Consider the following 16,522-nt stretch of genomic DNA (forward strand, 5'->3'; position numbering starts at 1 on the left):
GGCGGTCCGGGACGCGCAGTGGTCTGTCTGCGGCCAGAAGATTCTCACCGGCGGCTTTGACTCCACTTTACATTTAACTGACGTGGAAACAGGTCAGTCCAATTCACCGAATCCACCCAGAAGATACACCCCGCTCCGCCCACAACTGACATCATAGTGTACACCCCCCGCTCTGCCCACAACTGACATCATAGTGTACACCCCCCGCTCTGCCCACAACTGACATCATAGTGTACACCCCCCGCTCCGCCCACAACTGACATCATAGTGTACACCCCCCACTCCGCCCACAACTGACATCATAGTGTACACCCCACTCCACCCACAACTGAGATCACACCGTACACCCCGCTCCACCCACAACTGAGATCACACCGTACACCCCACTCCACCCACACCTGAGATCACATCATACACCCCGCTCCACCCACACCTGACATCACATCATACACCCCGCTCCACCCACAACTGAGATCCCAGGTCTCCGTAGTGCTGACATGTTGGAGCAGGTCTATCTCTGGCAGCCATTGGATGGAGTCATGAACTCCTCTGGTCTCCCAGTGATCTGGAATAAAGGAATTCACACTGAGAGTGACGTCTTCATTATGACCTCATAGAGATCTGATCTCCGCCCACACAGGAATCACTACAAATACCATCTGCCACCACGGCTGCCAGCTTGTATCTCTCTATGAACTGTGGGGGCGCTGGTGAGCACTCCTGTCGTTTGATGACAATTGCTTCACCTTTCTAAGAGCCCTTCACACCGAGAGCGCGGCTGCGTTATCACTTTACCGTCATTTTTGAGGCGCTTTTAACCCCTGCTGGCGGCCAATCAAAGGGTCAAAAATTAAAGTAAGCGGGACCTGTCACTACATTTAATTTAGGAAAGGCGTGACTCCAATATTGGAAGAAGGAGACTTTGAATGAGGCGTAGAATATAAAGAACATAAAACCATGACATGTAATAATTCATAACATAATATATTATAATATACTAATGAAAAATCTATGTTTTAAACATAATAGTAATAATAAAATATTTAATAAATGTTTAGCTAACATGACTGATACAATAATGCAGCAAAAATGATGTAGACATAATTAGCAAAGTATACCCACATCGAATCTTACATCAATAATAAAAACATATAGATTAAAAATTCATAGTTAAGGCAAGCTTGTCTTGGCACCCTATGTTGGAAACTCGACGCGTTTCATGTCATACAGCCACTCATCAGAAGATAAATGCATAGTTATACTAGAAGGATAAATGGATAATAAATCGATTAATATGTGATACTTTCTAAGAAACATCACATACCGAGCCAGTCCTCAATCACTCACACAGCAGCCCCTGGGCTGAGCCCAGCTCCTATGGGGGAGTGAGCGGTGGTCTTGCCCGAAGTTGAGGACCCGAAGAAGCTACCAAAGGGAATAACCAATTGTTGGGGCATATTCCCTAGGTGGCGTGTGTGCACTTATCATGAACATGATACTTTGCAGGCGCTTCGGTGGCTCTGCCCTTTGATTTCAATGGGCGGGGCGCTTTAGGAGCGGTTTATACAGCGCCCCAAAGATACTGCTTGCAGGACTTTTTTTAGCTTTCTGCCAGTGCAGCGCCCCCCTGTGGAAGCCCTCGGGCCTTCACACTGGGACTGCAGGGGAGGCGTTTTCAGGCACTATTTTTAGCACTAAATCCCCTGAAAAACGCTTCATTGTGAAAGGGGTCCGACTGATACCTGTACAGATGCCCTTATACAACCACGAACCTATACTTATCCCTATATACTTATCCACTATACTTGGTCCACAATTGTATTGGCAACTTGCTTTCTGGGGATGATACCTTTTGTGGTCTGTCATCTGCTGGAATTCCTTCCACCTCCGCTCCCGGGACGGGCAGCCCCATTTGGCCCAGTTCTCACACATATCACAGCTCAGTATAATTCGTAAGGACGCAGAATTGATATATTGTCTCTTCTGGTGATATTAAGTCAATCATCTGATTAGTCTATACTCTATTGTTTCACCCTTTAGCATCCGCCCCTGAGGAAGTGTTTTCACATGAAACGCGTCGGGCATCAAGGATGTAGCTATATGCGCTAATAAGATTCCAATCTAATATACCATTTTTATACAACCTTTCAATGTTTTACTCAGGTTACCACCTGCTATGTGCTGCTCAGCTTTTATATGTTTATACACTATATGTTGCTTTGATCTTAACCATGTACTGCTATGTGTTACCTTACTAACATTTGGTTATGCTATGTGCTTATGTACACGCTACCTGTACACATGATATTCATTACCCAATACACATATGCAACACTACAGGTTTCATTTAATTTTTTTATCCCTACCAGTCTACTGCTTCATTCAAAGTCCCAATGTCCTTCCGATCCTCCCATTCCCCCGATCCTCCCATTCCCCCGATCCACCCGTTCCCCGATGCTCCCGTTCCCCCGATCCACCCATTCCCCGATCCACCCATTCCCCGATCCTCCCGTTCCCCCGATCCTCCCGTTCCCCCGATCCTCCCGTTCCCCCGATCCACCCATTTCCCCGATCCTCCCGTTCCCCCGATTCTCCCATCCCCCCCTATCCTCCCATTCCCCGATCCTCCCATCCCCCCAATCCACCCATTCCGCAATCCACCCATTTCCCCGATTCTTCCAATCCCCCCCTTTCTCCCATTCCCCGATCCCCGATCCTCCCATCCCCCCAATCCACCCATTCCGCGATCCACCGTTCCCCCGATCCTCCCATTCACAATGCTCTGATGGCTCCTGAGGAAAACAATTTAAATGCCAAATAATAGATACTTTTTTTTTTTTTACCTGAAAATCATCACCATTTATTTTTGTAAAAGATGAGCTTCTCCTTTTAAGGGCGCTGCAGGTCCCCTTGTAGTTTCTGTCCTAAATGTGACACAGAGTCAGGAGGAGGTATATCTGAGGATCGGAGAGTCAGGAGGAGGTATATCTGAGGATCGGAGAGTCAGGAGGAGGTATATCTGAGGATCGGAGAGTCAGGAGGGGGGTATATCTGAGGATCGGAGAGTCAGGAGGAGGTATATCTGAGGATCGGAGAGTCAGGAGGGGGGTATATCTGAGGATCGGAGAGTCAGGAGGGGGTATATCTGAGGATCAGAGAGTCAGGAGGGGGGTATATCTGAGGATCGGAGAGTCAGGAGGGGGGTGTATCTGAGGATCGGAGAGTCAGGAGGGGGGTATATCTGAGGATCGGAGAGTCAGGAGGGGGTATATCTGAGGATCGGAGAGTCAGGAGGGGGGTATATCTGAGGATCGGAGAGTCAGGAGGGGGTATATCTGAGGATCGGAGAGTCAGGAGGGGGTATATCTGAGGATCGGAGAGTCAGGAGGAGGTATATCTGAGGATCGGAGAGTCAGGAGGAGGTATATCTGAGGATCGGAGAGTCAGGAGGGGGGTATATCTGAGGATCGGAGAGTCAGGAGGAGGTATATCTGAGGATCGGAGAGTCAGGAGGGGGGTGTATGTGAGGATCGGAGAGTCAGGAGGAGGTATATCTGAGGATCGGAGAGTCAGGAGGGGGGTATATCTGAGGATCGGAGAGTCAGGAGGGAGGTGTATCTGAGGATCGGAGAGTCAGGAGGGAGGTGTATCTGAGGATCGGAGAGTCAGGAGGGGGTATATCTGAGGATCGGAGAGTCAGGAGGGGGGTATATCTGAGGATCGGAGAGTCAGGAGGGGGGTATATCTGAGGATCGGAGAGTCAGGAGGGGGTATATCTGAGGATCGGAGAGTCAGGAGGGGGGTGTATCTGAGGATCGGAGAGTCAGGAGGGGGGTATATCTGAGGATCGGAGAGTCAGGAGGGGGTTGTATCTGAGGATCGGAGAGTCAGGAGGGGGGTGTATCTGAGGATCGGAGAGTCAGGAGGGGGGTGTATCTGAGGATCGGAGAGTCAGGAGGGGGTTATATCTGAGGATCGGAGAGTCAGGAGGGGGGTGTATCTGAGGATCGGAGAGTCAGGAGGGGGGTATATCTGAGGATCGGAGAGTCAGGAGGGGGGTGTATCTGAGGATCGGAGAGTCAGGAGGGGGGTATATCTGAGGATCGGAGAGTCAGGAGGGAGGTGTATCTGAGGATCGGAGAGTCAGGAGGGGGGTATATCTGAGGATCGGAGAGTCAGGAGGGGGGTGTATCTGAGGATCGGAGAGTCAGGAGGGGGTATATCTGAGGATCGGAGAGTCAGGAGGGGGTATATCTGAGGATCGGAGAGTCAGGAGGGGGGTGTATCTGAGGATCGGAGAGTCAGGAGGGGGGTATATCTGAGGATCGGAGAGTCAGGAGGGGGGTGTATCTGAGGATCGGAGAGTCAGGAGGGGGTTATATCTGAGGATCGGAGAGTCAGGAGGGGGTTATATCTGAGGATCGGAGAGTCAGGAGGGGGGTGTATCTGAGGATCGGAGAGTCAGGAGGGGGTTCTATCTGAGGATCGGAGAGTCAGGAGGGGGTTATATCTGAGGATCGGAGAGTCAGGAGGGGGGTGTATCTGAGGATCGGAGAGTCAGGAGGAGGTATATCTGAGGATCGGAGAGTCAGGAGGGGGGTGTATCTGAGGATCGGAGAGTCAGGAGGGGGGTATATCTGAGGATCGGAGAGTCAGGAGGAGGTATATCTGAGGATCGGAGAGTCAGGAGGGGGGTATATCTGAGGATCGGAGAGTCAGGAGGGGGGTATATCTGAGGATCGGAGAGTCAGGAGGAGGTATATCTGAGGATCGGAGAGTCAGGAGGGGGGTGTATCTGAGGATCGGAGAGTCAGGAGGGGGTATATCTGAGGATCGGAGAGTCAGGAGGAGGTATATCTGAGGATCGGAGAGTCAGGAGGAGGTATATCTGAGGATCGGAGAGTCAGGAGGGGGGTGTATCTGAGGATCGGAGAGTCAGGAGGGGGTATATCTGAGGATCGGAGAGTCAGGAGGGGGTATATCTGAGGATCGGAGAGTCAGGAGGAGGTATATCTGAGGATCGGAGAGTCTCCCATCACCCTGTCCATCTAACCCAGGGGGGTCAGAACTACATTCCGGGTTCCAGAGGGGGCTGCTTGTGTCTGTACAGACCGGGGTCACACCTGATCCATCCCATAGCCACGCCCGTTCTTCTCCCGCACTCTCGGGAAGTAGTTATTGGGATGACATGAAATGTGTCGCTTCCAATGGAAGTTGTAATTAGCGCTGGAAACATTGATAAAATTACAGTGGGCTCGCCGATCGTTTGCGCTGACGTGTGTTTTTTTTTCTCCCAGCTGTCAGAGAGTTTTGCCAAAGGTTTTGTTAATAAAATTTTGTATCTAACAGTTGATAATAATTCCATACATAATTACATCTTAAACCGCATCCCCATGGTAACCACCTCCCTCCCCTCCCCCGTCTTAATATCTCAATGTTATTTTCCGTGGGGAAATTAAGATGCGTTCTTTCACATGTTTCATGTCGTGTATTAGAAAGGAGAACAATTACAATTTTCTGATGATTATTTCGCAGGACGCAGAACGGGACCCCTAATTTACACGCGTCCCATCCCCCCCATGTGGTGATTACAGGGGCGGGGCAATCAGTCATTTCTGCCTATTTTTACTGATAACTTATCAGACGATTTGTTTTCCCTTTGTTTAGGAAAAGACCTTCTGCGTGCAAACAATGAATGGAAGATTGGCGCAGTCAAGTTTCATCCAATTGACCCGAATCTTTTCATATGTGGGGGGTCCTCACCGACCGTGAAGGCGTGGGATGCCAGGATGAACAAGGTAGGTGTACGTGTGAGTATGTACAGTCAGTGGCTGGTGTATATATACTGTGTGGAGAAATATATATATAATTCTGAGTCATGGGGAAACAAAAGAATTGTCAAAGGATCTGCGGGAAAAGGTAGTTGAACTGTATAAAACAGGAAAGGGATATACAAAGATATCCAAGGAATTGAGAATGCCAATCAGCAGTGTTCAAACTCTAATCAAGACGTGGAAAATGAGGGGTTCTGGTGAAACCAAGCCACGGTCAGGTAGACCAAGTAAAATTTCAGCCACAACTGCCAGGAAAATTGTTTGGGATGCAAAGAAAACCAGACAAATAACTTCATGTGAAATCCAGGACTCTCTGAAAACATGAGGTGTGGCTGTTTCAAGATGCACAATAAGGAGGCACTTGAAGAATGATGGGCTGCATGGTTGAGTCTCGAGAAGAAAGATGGGCTGCATGGTCGAGTCTCCAGAAGAAAGATGGGCTGCATGGTCGAGTCACCAGAAGAAAGATGGGCTGCATATTCGAGTCTCCAGAAGAAAGATGGGCTGCATATTCGAGTCTCCAGAAGAAAGATGGGCTGCATGGTCGAGTCTCCAGAAGAAAGATGGGCTGCATGGTCGAGTCTCCAGAAGAAAGATGGGCTGCATGGTCGAGTCTCCAGAAGAAAGATGGGCTGCATGGTCGAGTCACCAGAAGAAAGATGGGCTGCATGGTCGAGTCACCAGAAGAAAGATGGGCTGCATGGTCGAGTCTCCAGAAGAAAGATGGGCTGCATGGTCGAGTCACCAGAAGAAAGATGGGCTGCATGGTCGAGTCTCCAGAAGAAATATGGGCTGCATGGTCGAGTCTCCAGAAGAAATATGGGCTGCATGGTCGAGTCTCCAGAAGAAATATGGGCTGCATGGTCGAGTCTCCAGAAGAAATATGGGCTGCATGGTCGAGTCTCCAGAAGAAATATGGGCTGCATGGTCGAGTCTCCAGAAGAAAGATGGGCTGCATGGTCGAGTCTCCAGAAGAAAGATGGTCTGCATGGTCGAGTCTCCAGAAGAAAGATGGGCTGCATGGTCGAGTCCCCAGAAGAAAGATGGGCTGCATGGTCGAGTCTCGAGAAGAAAGATGGGCTGCATGGTCGAGTCACCAGAAGAAAGATGGGCTGCATGGTCGAGTCACCAGAAGAAATATGGGCTGCATGGTCGAGTCTCCAGAAGAAAGATGGGCTGCATGGTCGAGTCTCCAGAAGAAAGATGGGCTGCATGGTTGAGTCTCCAGAAGAAAGATGGGCTGCATGGTTGAGTCTCCAGAAGAAAGATGGGCTGCATGGTCGAGTCTCCAGAAGAAAGATGGGCTGCATGGTCGAGTCTCCAGAAGAAAGATGGGCTGCATGGTCGAGTCTCGAGAAGAAAGATGGGCTGCATGGTCGAGTCTCCAGAAGAAAGAAGGGCTGCATGGTCGACTCTCCAGAAGAAAGATGGGCTGCATGGTCGAGTCACCAGAAGAAAGATGGGCTGCATGGTCGAGTCTCCAGAAGAAAGAAGGGCTGCATGGTCGACTCTCCAGAAGAAAGATGGGCTGCATGGTCGAGTCACCAGAAGAAAGATGGGCTGCATGGTTGAATCTCGAGAAGAAAGATGGGCTGCATGGTCGAGTCACCAGAAGAAAGATGGGCTGCATGGTCGAGTCACCAGAAGAAAGATGGGCTGCATGGTCGAGTCACCAGAAGAAAGATGGGCTGCATGGTTGAGTCTTCAGAAGAAAGACGGGCTGCATGGTCGAGTCTCCAGAAGAAAGTCATTACTACACAAATGCCACAAAGTATCCCGCTTACAATACGCCAAACAGCACAGAGACGAGCCTCAAACCTTCTGCCACAGTCATTTAGAGTGATGAGACCAGAATTTATCTTTTTGGCCACAACCATAAACGCTACATTTGGAGAGGAGACAACAAGGTCTATGATGAAAGGTCCACCATCCCTACTGTGAAACACGGAGGTGGATCGCTGATGTTTTGGGGATGTGTGAGCTACAAAGGGAACAGGAAATTTGGTCAGAATTGATGGCAAGATGAATGCAGTATATTATCACATAATACTGGAGGAACATTTCATTCATCAGCCAGGAAGCTGCGCATGGGACAGACTTGGACATTCCAACATGACAATGATCCAAAACATAAGGCCAAGATCGACCCGTCATTGGTTACAGCAGAATAAAGTGAAGGTTCTGGAGTGGCCATCTCAGTCTCCTGACCTCAATATCATTGAGCCCCTCTGGGGAGATCTCAAATGTGCCGTTCATACAAGACAGCCCAAGAATTTCCAGGAACTGGAGGACTTTTACCAAGAGGAACCATCTGAGAAGATAAAGAGCCTCATCCACAAATACCATCAAGCTGTCATTGGGGGCAAAGGGGACAATACACGGTATTAAGAACCTGGGGTATGTAAACTTTTGATCAGGGTCATTTGGGTAGTTTCTGTTGTGATTATGATATAAAAAGAGTAAATACAGATGATTGATAATAAATGTCTTCAGACAAACACTGACCATGAGTGAGAGAAAAGTGTTCTCATTTATATTCTCTGAAAAATGGTCAAGAAATCATAAATTCTGCTAGGGTGTGTAAACTTATGAGCACAGCTGTTTGTATGTGTATATATGTGTGTGTGTATATATATATATATAATAATCTATCTCACATTTTTCAGCTTTTATTGTCTCAGTGAAATATATTGTAAAACAAGGTAACAATTGGAGATTAAAATGAAATTTTGGAATCATTTTAACAAAATTTTTACATTTAAATTTTTGACTTGTGAAAGTCGCCTCCTTTGGAGATATGAGAGGCGATCTCACTCCTAATATTCTATTTATTAATCGGATATTACGTGGAACACGACATTCACACTACTAATGGAATCACATCTGTTCCTGCACCTGTAGCCGGAACCCGCTGCTCTTTAAAAACACGTGGTGCTGCCGTTCATCCTCAATGGTGCGTCACACGTCTATAGAGGCAGCACATTTGTATACACCATGCGATTTTTTTATTTTTTTTTCCCAACCGCTGCATTTTCAAAGTGCTGCTGGAACCTTTTTCCTGCGTGAAGCACAGGAGTGAAAGTACAAACAAATGGCCACTGCCCCACCTATAAGTGGCCTTCGTACTGTTGGAATACTGGTGAGGGGAAGTATTGGACACCTTTGCTGCCTTTGTGCTATGTGCTGGGTGTCCGGTGCGGCCTTCCCGCACCTGGTTTTTAGGAAGTGGTTGTAGCGGGATGATCTGCAGCTGCAGGCTTCACCCCGGTACCGTTTTTTTAGAGCTGCCGGTCGGCTTTCTGATAACAGCCGCTCAGCTGTTGTCACAAAGAGCGGGGGGGGGACACCACCCCCCCCTTCTGCCGCTCCGCCCAGGTCTCCCTTCCCACCGTGAAACCCGAGTGACCAACCAGTGCGTCCGCCAGCTGGCCGGAGTCCTGAACAAAGCCGGAATTGGCTTCAATCGGGTCTCCAATGTGGTCACCCGGAACTAACGTCACAACATCACTTCCGGTTTACTCCGCTGCGAATGGCGCCGATTTAAAAAAAATTCCACAGTATTCAATAACGCAGATTTTTGCAGTTTGAATACTTTTAAGTGCAGTGGAGGGGTTTGGGGTCTTTTAGATAAAGAGAGCAATAAAAGTGATCAGATTTTTTTTTTTTTTCTTTTTAAAAAGAATCCGTGTAAATAAATAAGAAAAAAAATTAAAAATTTTAAGCGCCCCCCCATATTCCCACATTCTCGCGCACCAAAGAAAACACAAACGTAAGTCCCGCCCACAAATGTAAACGGTGTTCGCACCACACACGTGAGGTATCGCCGCAATTGTCAGAGTGAGAGCAATAATTCTACCACCAGACCTCCTCTGTAACTCTAAACTGGTAACTGTTAAAGTTTTTTTTTTTTTTTTTCATTTAAAGAGTTTTTTATTGAGTACACCGGGTAGGGCAAAACAAGACCAACATTGACAGTTTGTACATTGAAGGCAGAACGATATATAGACCAAAAATACAGCATCAATATACTATATGAAGGTGACACGTCTGCTGGCACCAAAAATAGCGCCAGCTCACCCACAATAACCATAAAGTACTACGATGTACATTAAAAAGGCAATATGCTCGCCCCAGGTCAGGTGCACCCACACAAGTTTTTCAAGTAGTAAAGAGGACATAACAGTACGGAAAACTGAAGACAGGAAAGAAGACTTGAACAAGGAAAGAACCGATAAGGTAAGGCATGTTTAAAAGAGAGAAAGGGGTGGAAGGACAGTAAGGGGAGGGAGAGGGGGTTGGCAAGAAAAAAAAAAAAAAAAAAACCCCAACCCACATGCTCCGTCACTGTAGCTCTACTGAGGGGGTCACAAAGGTGTTGTAATCCTGAGAGAATCGGAAATCGTGCCAGTGATACCAGGTTTTGTTGAATTTTTCCTCCTTACGATGTAATGCAGCCGTCAATTGTTCCATCAGGTTAATTTCATTCACCACAGCTATCCACTGTCCAATCGACGGGGGTTCTGAGCATTTCCATTTTTGCGGAATGCATATTTTAGCGGCGTTTAGAAGGTGTATTAAGAGGGACTTCTTATACCGACGTCTCGACATCGGAGTAAGGTGGAGCAGGCATTGAGCCGGATCATCTGCTAATGTAATGTCTGTCAATCTATGAGTTATGCGCCTAATGTCATCCCAAAAGGGACGAACCCGGGGGCATGTCCAGAAAAATGTGCAGTATTGATCCGTCAGGGTGCTGGCAACGCCAGCAGGAAGAAGGAACTGAAGGGTAGATTTTGTGGAGAAGCTTGGGCACTCTATACCAGCGAGTCATTATCTTAAACCCAACCTCCTGGAACCTGCTCGCAATTGAGGAGCGGTGTGCAAAGTATAAAATTCGTTCTCTCTCTTCCTCCGAGAAGGCTCGACTCAGGTCATCCTCCCATTTCCGTAAATATTGAGGTATAAAGCCGTCCTGAGGGTCGACTAGAATCCCATACATTAAGGACAATAGATGACGGAGGGGAGTAGGATCCAGGTAGAGCCTCTCAAAATCGGACGAGGAATAACTAGTGGATGGCACGAACTTCGAGGAGGTAAGGAAGTGTCTGATCTGCGTTGCTCTCCATCTACCTAATGGTGGCGATAGCATTGCTTGTATTTCCTCGATGGTACGCCAACGACCCTCATGATGAAAGTCTTGAAACCTAAATCTGTTGATTATCAGAAATTCCCTAAACCTCCTCCCCGATAGACTACATGGGAACTCCTGAGCGCCAATTACCGGTGACAAAGGTGAGGGAGTGTGGGAGACCAATGTGACACATCCCGTTTTTGCTACCACCGACACCGTAGTCCCAATCAAGGGGTGGGATTTCAGGGGTACTGGCAAGGCTGAAGTCTGCCACATCAAGGTTGGGAGCGGGAGAGGTGTCAATGCCTGCTCTACCCCCACCCACTCCTTCTCTGAGGCATGCTTGGCCCAGTCTAGGGCTCTAGTTAGATGAACCGCCTGGTAATACTTAAACGGGTCTGGGAACCCCAAGCCGCCCTGGTCTTTTGGTAAGGACAGGATATGATGAGACAGTCTTTTTGCTTTGTAGCCCCATAAGAAGTTCAAAAATTCTCCTCTGACAGAGCGAAGGAAGTGATTTGGGACCGTTATTGGCAATGTTTGGAGGAGATATAATAATTTTGGCATAACCGCCATCTTTAAAATACTGTTCCTTCCGAACCAGGAGAAAGTATTCTTGTGCCAGCGCTGGAGATCTCGACGTAGAGAGGCCAGCCAGGGGACGTAATTCTCTTGGAAGACTGCTGGCACCGAGGGTGTAAGGTAAACACCCAGATATTTCATTTTTTGGTGTGCCCATGAGAAGGGGAAATTCTGTTGAATAATGTTGAGCGTCTCCCTGGGTAAATTAATATTTAGTGCTTCTGATTTGTGCACATTAATTTTATAATTAGAAAGAGCAGAGTATGTCTTGAGCGCCTGTAGTAAATTGGGGATTGAAGTGACGGGACTTGTCACAAAAAATAATAAATCATCGGCGTACGCCGCAACTTTATGCTGTGTGTTGCCAGTGCTAACGCCCTTTATATTTTGGTCATTCCTAATGTGAGCTAGCAGGGGTTCTAGTACCAATATAAATATTAAAGGCGACAGTGGGCATCCCTGTCTTGTCCCGTTGCTCAAGGGGAAGGGGGCTGAAATTGCTTCGTTTGCTCGGACTGCTGCTGAGGGTTGGGAGTAGATTGCCTCTATCCATTGACACATATGGGGCCCTATGCCAAGGTGCTTCAGCGTGCGTTTCATAAAGAGCCAGTTGACCCGGTCGAAGGCTTTCTCCGCGTCAGCTGAAATCAGCAACATTGGAGTTTTCCTGGACCGGGTCAAGTGGATAAGATTCAAGGCCCTAATCGTATCATCCCTGGCTTCCCTAGTTGGGACAAAACCTACTTGATCGTAATGGATTAATTTGGGGACAAAGGAGATCAGGCGGTTAGCTAATATTTTGGTAAATATCTTGAGGTCCGTATTCAATAAAGATATTGGGCGGTAGTTTGCACAGTCTGTCGCATCTCTACCCTCTTTAGGTATCAGGACTATGTGAGCAAATAAGGAGTCCCTAGGGAGTGGGGTCCCATCCAGGAGCGCATTGTAGGCCTGCACAAAACGCGGCACCAAGTGCGATGCAAACGTCTGATAATAAAGCAGGGGAAAACCATCGGGTCCCGGTGCTTTGCGCGCTTCCATACCTTTGATGGCTTTGAGCACTTCTTGTTCTGTAATATGGCCTTCCATTTCCTCCCTCTCCTGAGACGTCAACGTGGGAACACCTGAAGTGAGCAGGTATTCGTCTATTAACGAGTTGTGAGTCTGCAACGCAGACTCTGTTGCCTTAGGGGTCAAATTGTAAAGTTTCTCGTAATAACTGCGAAAGCAGTTGGCAATCTCTTGTGATTTGAAGATTTTTTGGCCCGACGGAGACGTCAGAGAGGGGATATAGGAACGTGTCGTGGTCTCACGTAATGCACGGGCTAGGGGTCTGCCGGGTTTACCACCAAATTCATAAAATAGTCTCCGTGAGTACATGAATTTGGTTTTTGCTTTAGCCATCAGGAGAGAGTTAAGGGAGTCACGTAAGTTCTGTAGATCTACGGCAACGTCTCGGGCTAGAGATAGTTTATGTTGCTTTTCCAGGACCCCAATGCGCTCCAAGAGAGAGTCCACCTCCCTCTGACTGTCTTTCTTGACTTTAGCTCCCAATTTTATAAGTACTCCCCTGACTACACATTTGTGTGCCTCCCATAACAAGCAAGGCGAGGACACCGAAGCTGCATTGGTTGCAAAATAAGCTTTAATCTCCTCCTCCACCATTTTTGCATTTGGAGGCTGCTGGATCAAACTCTCATTTAACCGCCATGACCCTGGTTGATGTGGCCGTCCCCCTCCCAACATGAGTGTCAGTAGAATTGGTGCGTGATCCGAAATGGATCTCACCCCTATACTGCTGGAGGACACTAAAGGAAGGGCCGATTGGTGTATTAGAAAGTAATCCAGTCTCGAGTAAGAGTTATGGGGAGACGAAAAAAAGGTATAATCCCTAGTGTCACTGTGTGTGATCCTCCACGCGTCCACCAAGTGTACAGCTGTCAAGGCTTTCTTAATCCGACGAAGGGCCGCATACGACAGATGCGAGGAACCCGTGGAGGTGTCCAACAGGGGGTCCAAGGCTACGTTTAGGTCTCCTCCCAAAATCACCTGTCCCTCTGCAAAGTCAGTCAGTTTGTCCAAGCAGTCCTCAATAAAGCCCACCTGACCTATGTTGGGGGCGTAGATGTTGGCTAATGTAACAACCTGCCCATAGATTGAACCCTTCACAAAGATGTAGCGTCCCAGATTGTCACTGAAGACAGCTGACATCGACCAAGCCACATTTTTAGAGATAAGAACACTTACCCCCCGAGATTTAGAGTCTGGGGAGCAGCCGTGGTAAACAAAAGGGTACCTGAAGTTCCCAAATTTTGGGGGTTTTGAGGCCTTAAAATGAGTCTCCTGGAGGAAGGCTACGTGGGCACGATTTCTCCAAATCTCACCCAGCACCTGCGACCTCTTCTCTGGGATATTCATCCCGTGGGCATTCAGGGAGAGCATGGTAACTTTTGGCATGTTGAAGAGCGAAGTATTCCCTGGAAAAAAAAAAAAAAAAAAAAAAAAAAAAAAGGGGGGGGGGGGGGGGGGGGAGGAGAGAGAAAGAGAGAGGGGAAGGGGAAGGAAAGGGAGAAAGAGAAAGAAATAGAGGAAGAGAGAAAGAAAGGTAGAAAAGTAAACCACCTGTCAGGATCACTCCCTCAAGGGTGGTAGCACAAATTCACAACGATATAAACACTTATACCAGAAAGATCTGGTAAACACAAGACTAATATATGGTCTCCACCTAAAAACGCAGGTGGAGAACGGGCCTATGTGGGGGAAGTGTTGACCGTGGCGGACCCGATTACACACATGGGCCTCCCGGGCCAAGGTGAAATGACAGTAAGTCACGGGGACCTTAAACATATCAACCTGGCCAGGGCCTGAAGCTATCCACTAAACCACTCCCCGCAAGTATAAAAATGAGGAATATAAAAGAAACTGAATGCACAGTTGTTTAGTGACCAACCGGATCTCCGGGACCCAAATACCAACCGTTTGAGTGGGATTGGGTTTGCGGTTGTCGTATAAGGTGCAGGGAGCAGTGTAGTGGCCGCTCGTGGCAAGGTAACTTATAGAAGAACGGAGCTAGAAAAAAAAAAAAATACAGCAGAAAACAGCTTAATGTATTTGTAGCCTTAATATGTTATGAAATGAAATGCCCCCAAAACCTCCCTCATCGGGCCACCCAACCATGGGAACTGGGGTGAAAGGGACCAGTCCTTATATGCCATCCCGTTGGCAGAGAAACCCGGAAGAGGATGAGCTGGGGACAAAGTACAAAGCCGCCCCATATCGACTGAATGTCGATCAGAGCTCGCCCATCCCTCCGCGTAGATATATAACTCTGGAACTTTGGGTGACCTGGACCGGTAAGGTTAAAGTTAACCATGATGTATCCAGCGGGAGCAAAGGTTCATAACCGAGGGTTATTGGCTATAGGTATAACCGTGTAATGTCATCTTTGGAAGTTCACAGGGCACTTGATGGTTGTCACAGCTCCGGATCAGAAGGGTGGATGTGAGCCTGACCTGAGACCGCACCTCTGGAGCGAGACCTTCTGCGCCTTTGGGGCAGGGGATTGGATATCTGTGGAACTGGATCATCAAGGAGGACATCCAACCAATTGGGTACGGGGATCGGGTCAGACCCCAAGAACAGAAAGAGTTCAGGGAGTTGGTCCGGTGACCTCAGAGTAAATTGGCGATTTTCCTTCTTCACTTGCACATAAAATGGGAAGCCCCAGGTATATGTAGCTCCAGATTCGCGTATAACATTTAGGAGGGGTCTAACTGCCCTGCGCATCCCTAGGGTAGCACGGGACAGATCTGGCAGGAGTTGTATGGAGGCTCCATCAAAGTCAATAGGACCCCTGTGCCAAGCCTTCCGGAGGATCAGGTCTTTCTCTTTATAGTAATGGACGCGACACAAAACATCCCTTGGGCGTCCGCTAGCAGGGGTCATGCCTGGAGACACTCTGTGTACTCTGTCCAACTCAATCTCTGTGGTTGGGGCTCTATCAAGGTAGGAGTTAAAAATGGATGTAATAGTCACAGCAAGGTCCCCGGGGGCCGTGGCTTCCGGTAAACCCCTGATCCTAATGTTATTCCTCCTGCTCCTGTTCTCGAAATCTTCTGACCTTAGTCGGACTTGGAGGAGTTGGGATCTATGGTGGGACACTATGGATTCCAAAGCAGTGATGCGGGTCTCCTGTAGAGCTTGTTCTGAGGCAATAGCAGTGACCCTATTATCAGTGTGGGTGACCTGTGTTCGGAGATCCTCCACCTCTCTCTTGAGGGAGGATTCAATCCGTTGAGCCCAGTGATCTAGCTCCTGTCTAGTGGGGAGAGTGGCTAAGCTGTGTTGAATCTGCTTCAGGGCTTCTAAAGGGAGTAGCTCTTCAGTGCCGTGTCTGTCTTCAGTAGCGGCATGTGAGGGAGACAGGCTTAGGCATGGTGAGGGGATCGGAGAACAGTCTCTCACCTCATCTGTGGGCGCCTCCGGTGAAGCAGTGAGGCTTGATCGTGGGGATGGTCTGTTCGTCACTGCGCGGCTTGTGGTCGGAGGCGCCGGCGCCATGTTGGCTGCGGCCGACTCCACGAGGCCTGGTGTTTCTGGGTCCCGGGAACCAAAGTAGCGGGTGATTACCGCCGATGTTCGGGGTCGCGGGACGCTCTGGGTCCTCCTCCTTCTGGGCATCAGTCGGGTGACTGTCACATCTAGTGAAACGGCCGCGGGGATAGCTCCGTGTGTCGGGAGCTCTGGAATCAGCGTCCGAACTCCGCCATGGCCAGCCACGCCCCCCTGTTAAAGTTTTTTAAAGCGTCACCTATGGAGATTTTTAGGTACTGTAGTTTGTCGCCATTCCAGGAGTGTGCGCAATTTTAAAGTGTGACATGTTAGGTATCTATTTACTCGGCATAACACCATCTTTCATGATATACAAAAAATTGGGCTAACTTTAATGTTTAGTATTTTTTTTTTTAAATCAGTG

At 48.3% G+C, this 16,522-nt stretch overlaps 1 protein-coding gene across 1 annotated transcript in view; it reads left to right on the top strand.

The window, feature by feature from the left end:
* The window catches only part of WDR25 (WD repeat domain 25), a gene marked incomplete at its 5' end in the record, with an annotated part of 48,160 nt that continues 31,638 nt past the window's right edge, over positions 1-16,522 (top strand). The window contains 2 exon segments of the mRNA XM_073609953.1: positions 1-92; positions 5,668-5,798. Of these exon segments, the coding sequence (XP_073466054.1) occupies positions 1-92; positions 5,668-5,798 (223 nt within the window).

This window comes from Aquarana catesbeiana, linkage group LG13 (assembly GCF_042186555.1).
Source record: "Aquarana catesbeiana isolate 2022-GZ linkage group LG13, ASM4218655v1, whole genome shotgun sequence".
Lineage (NCBI taxonomy): Eukaryota > Metazoa > Chordata > Amphibia > Anura > Ranidae > Aquarana > Aquarana catesbeiana.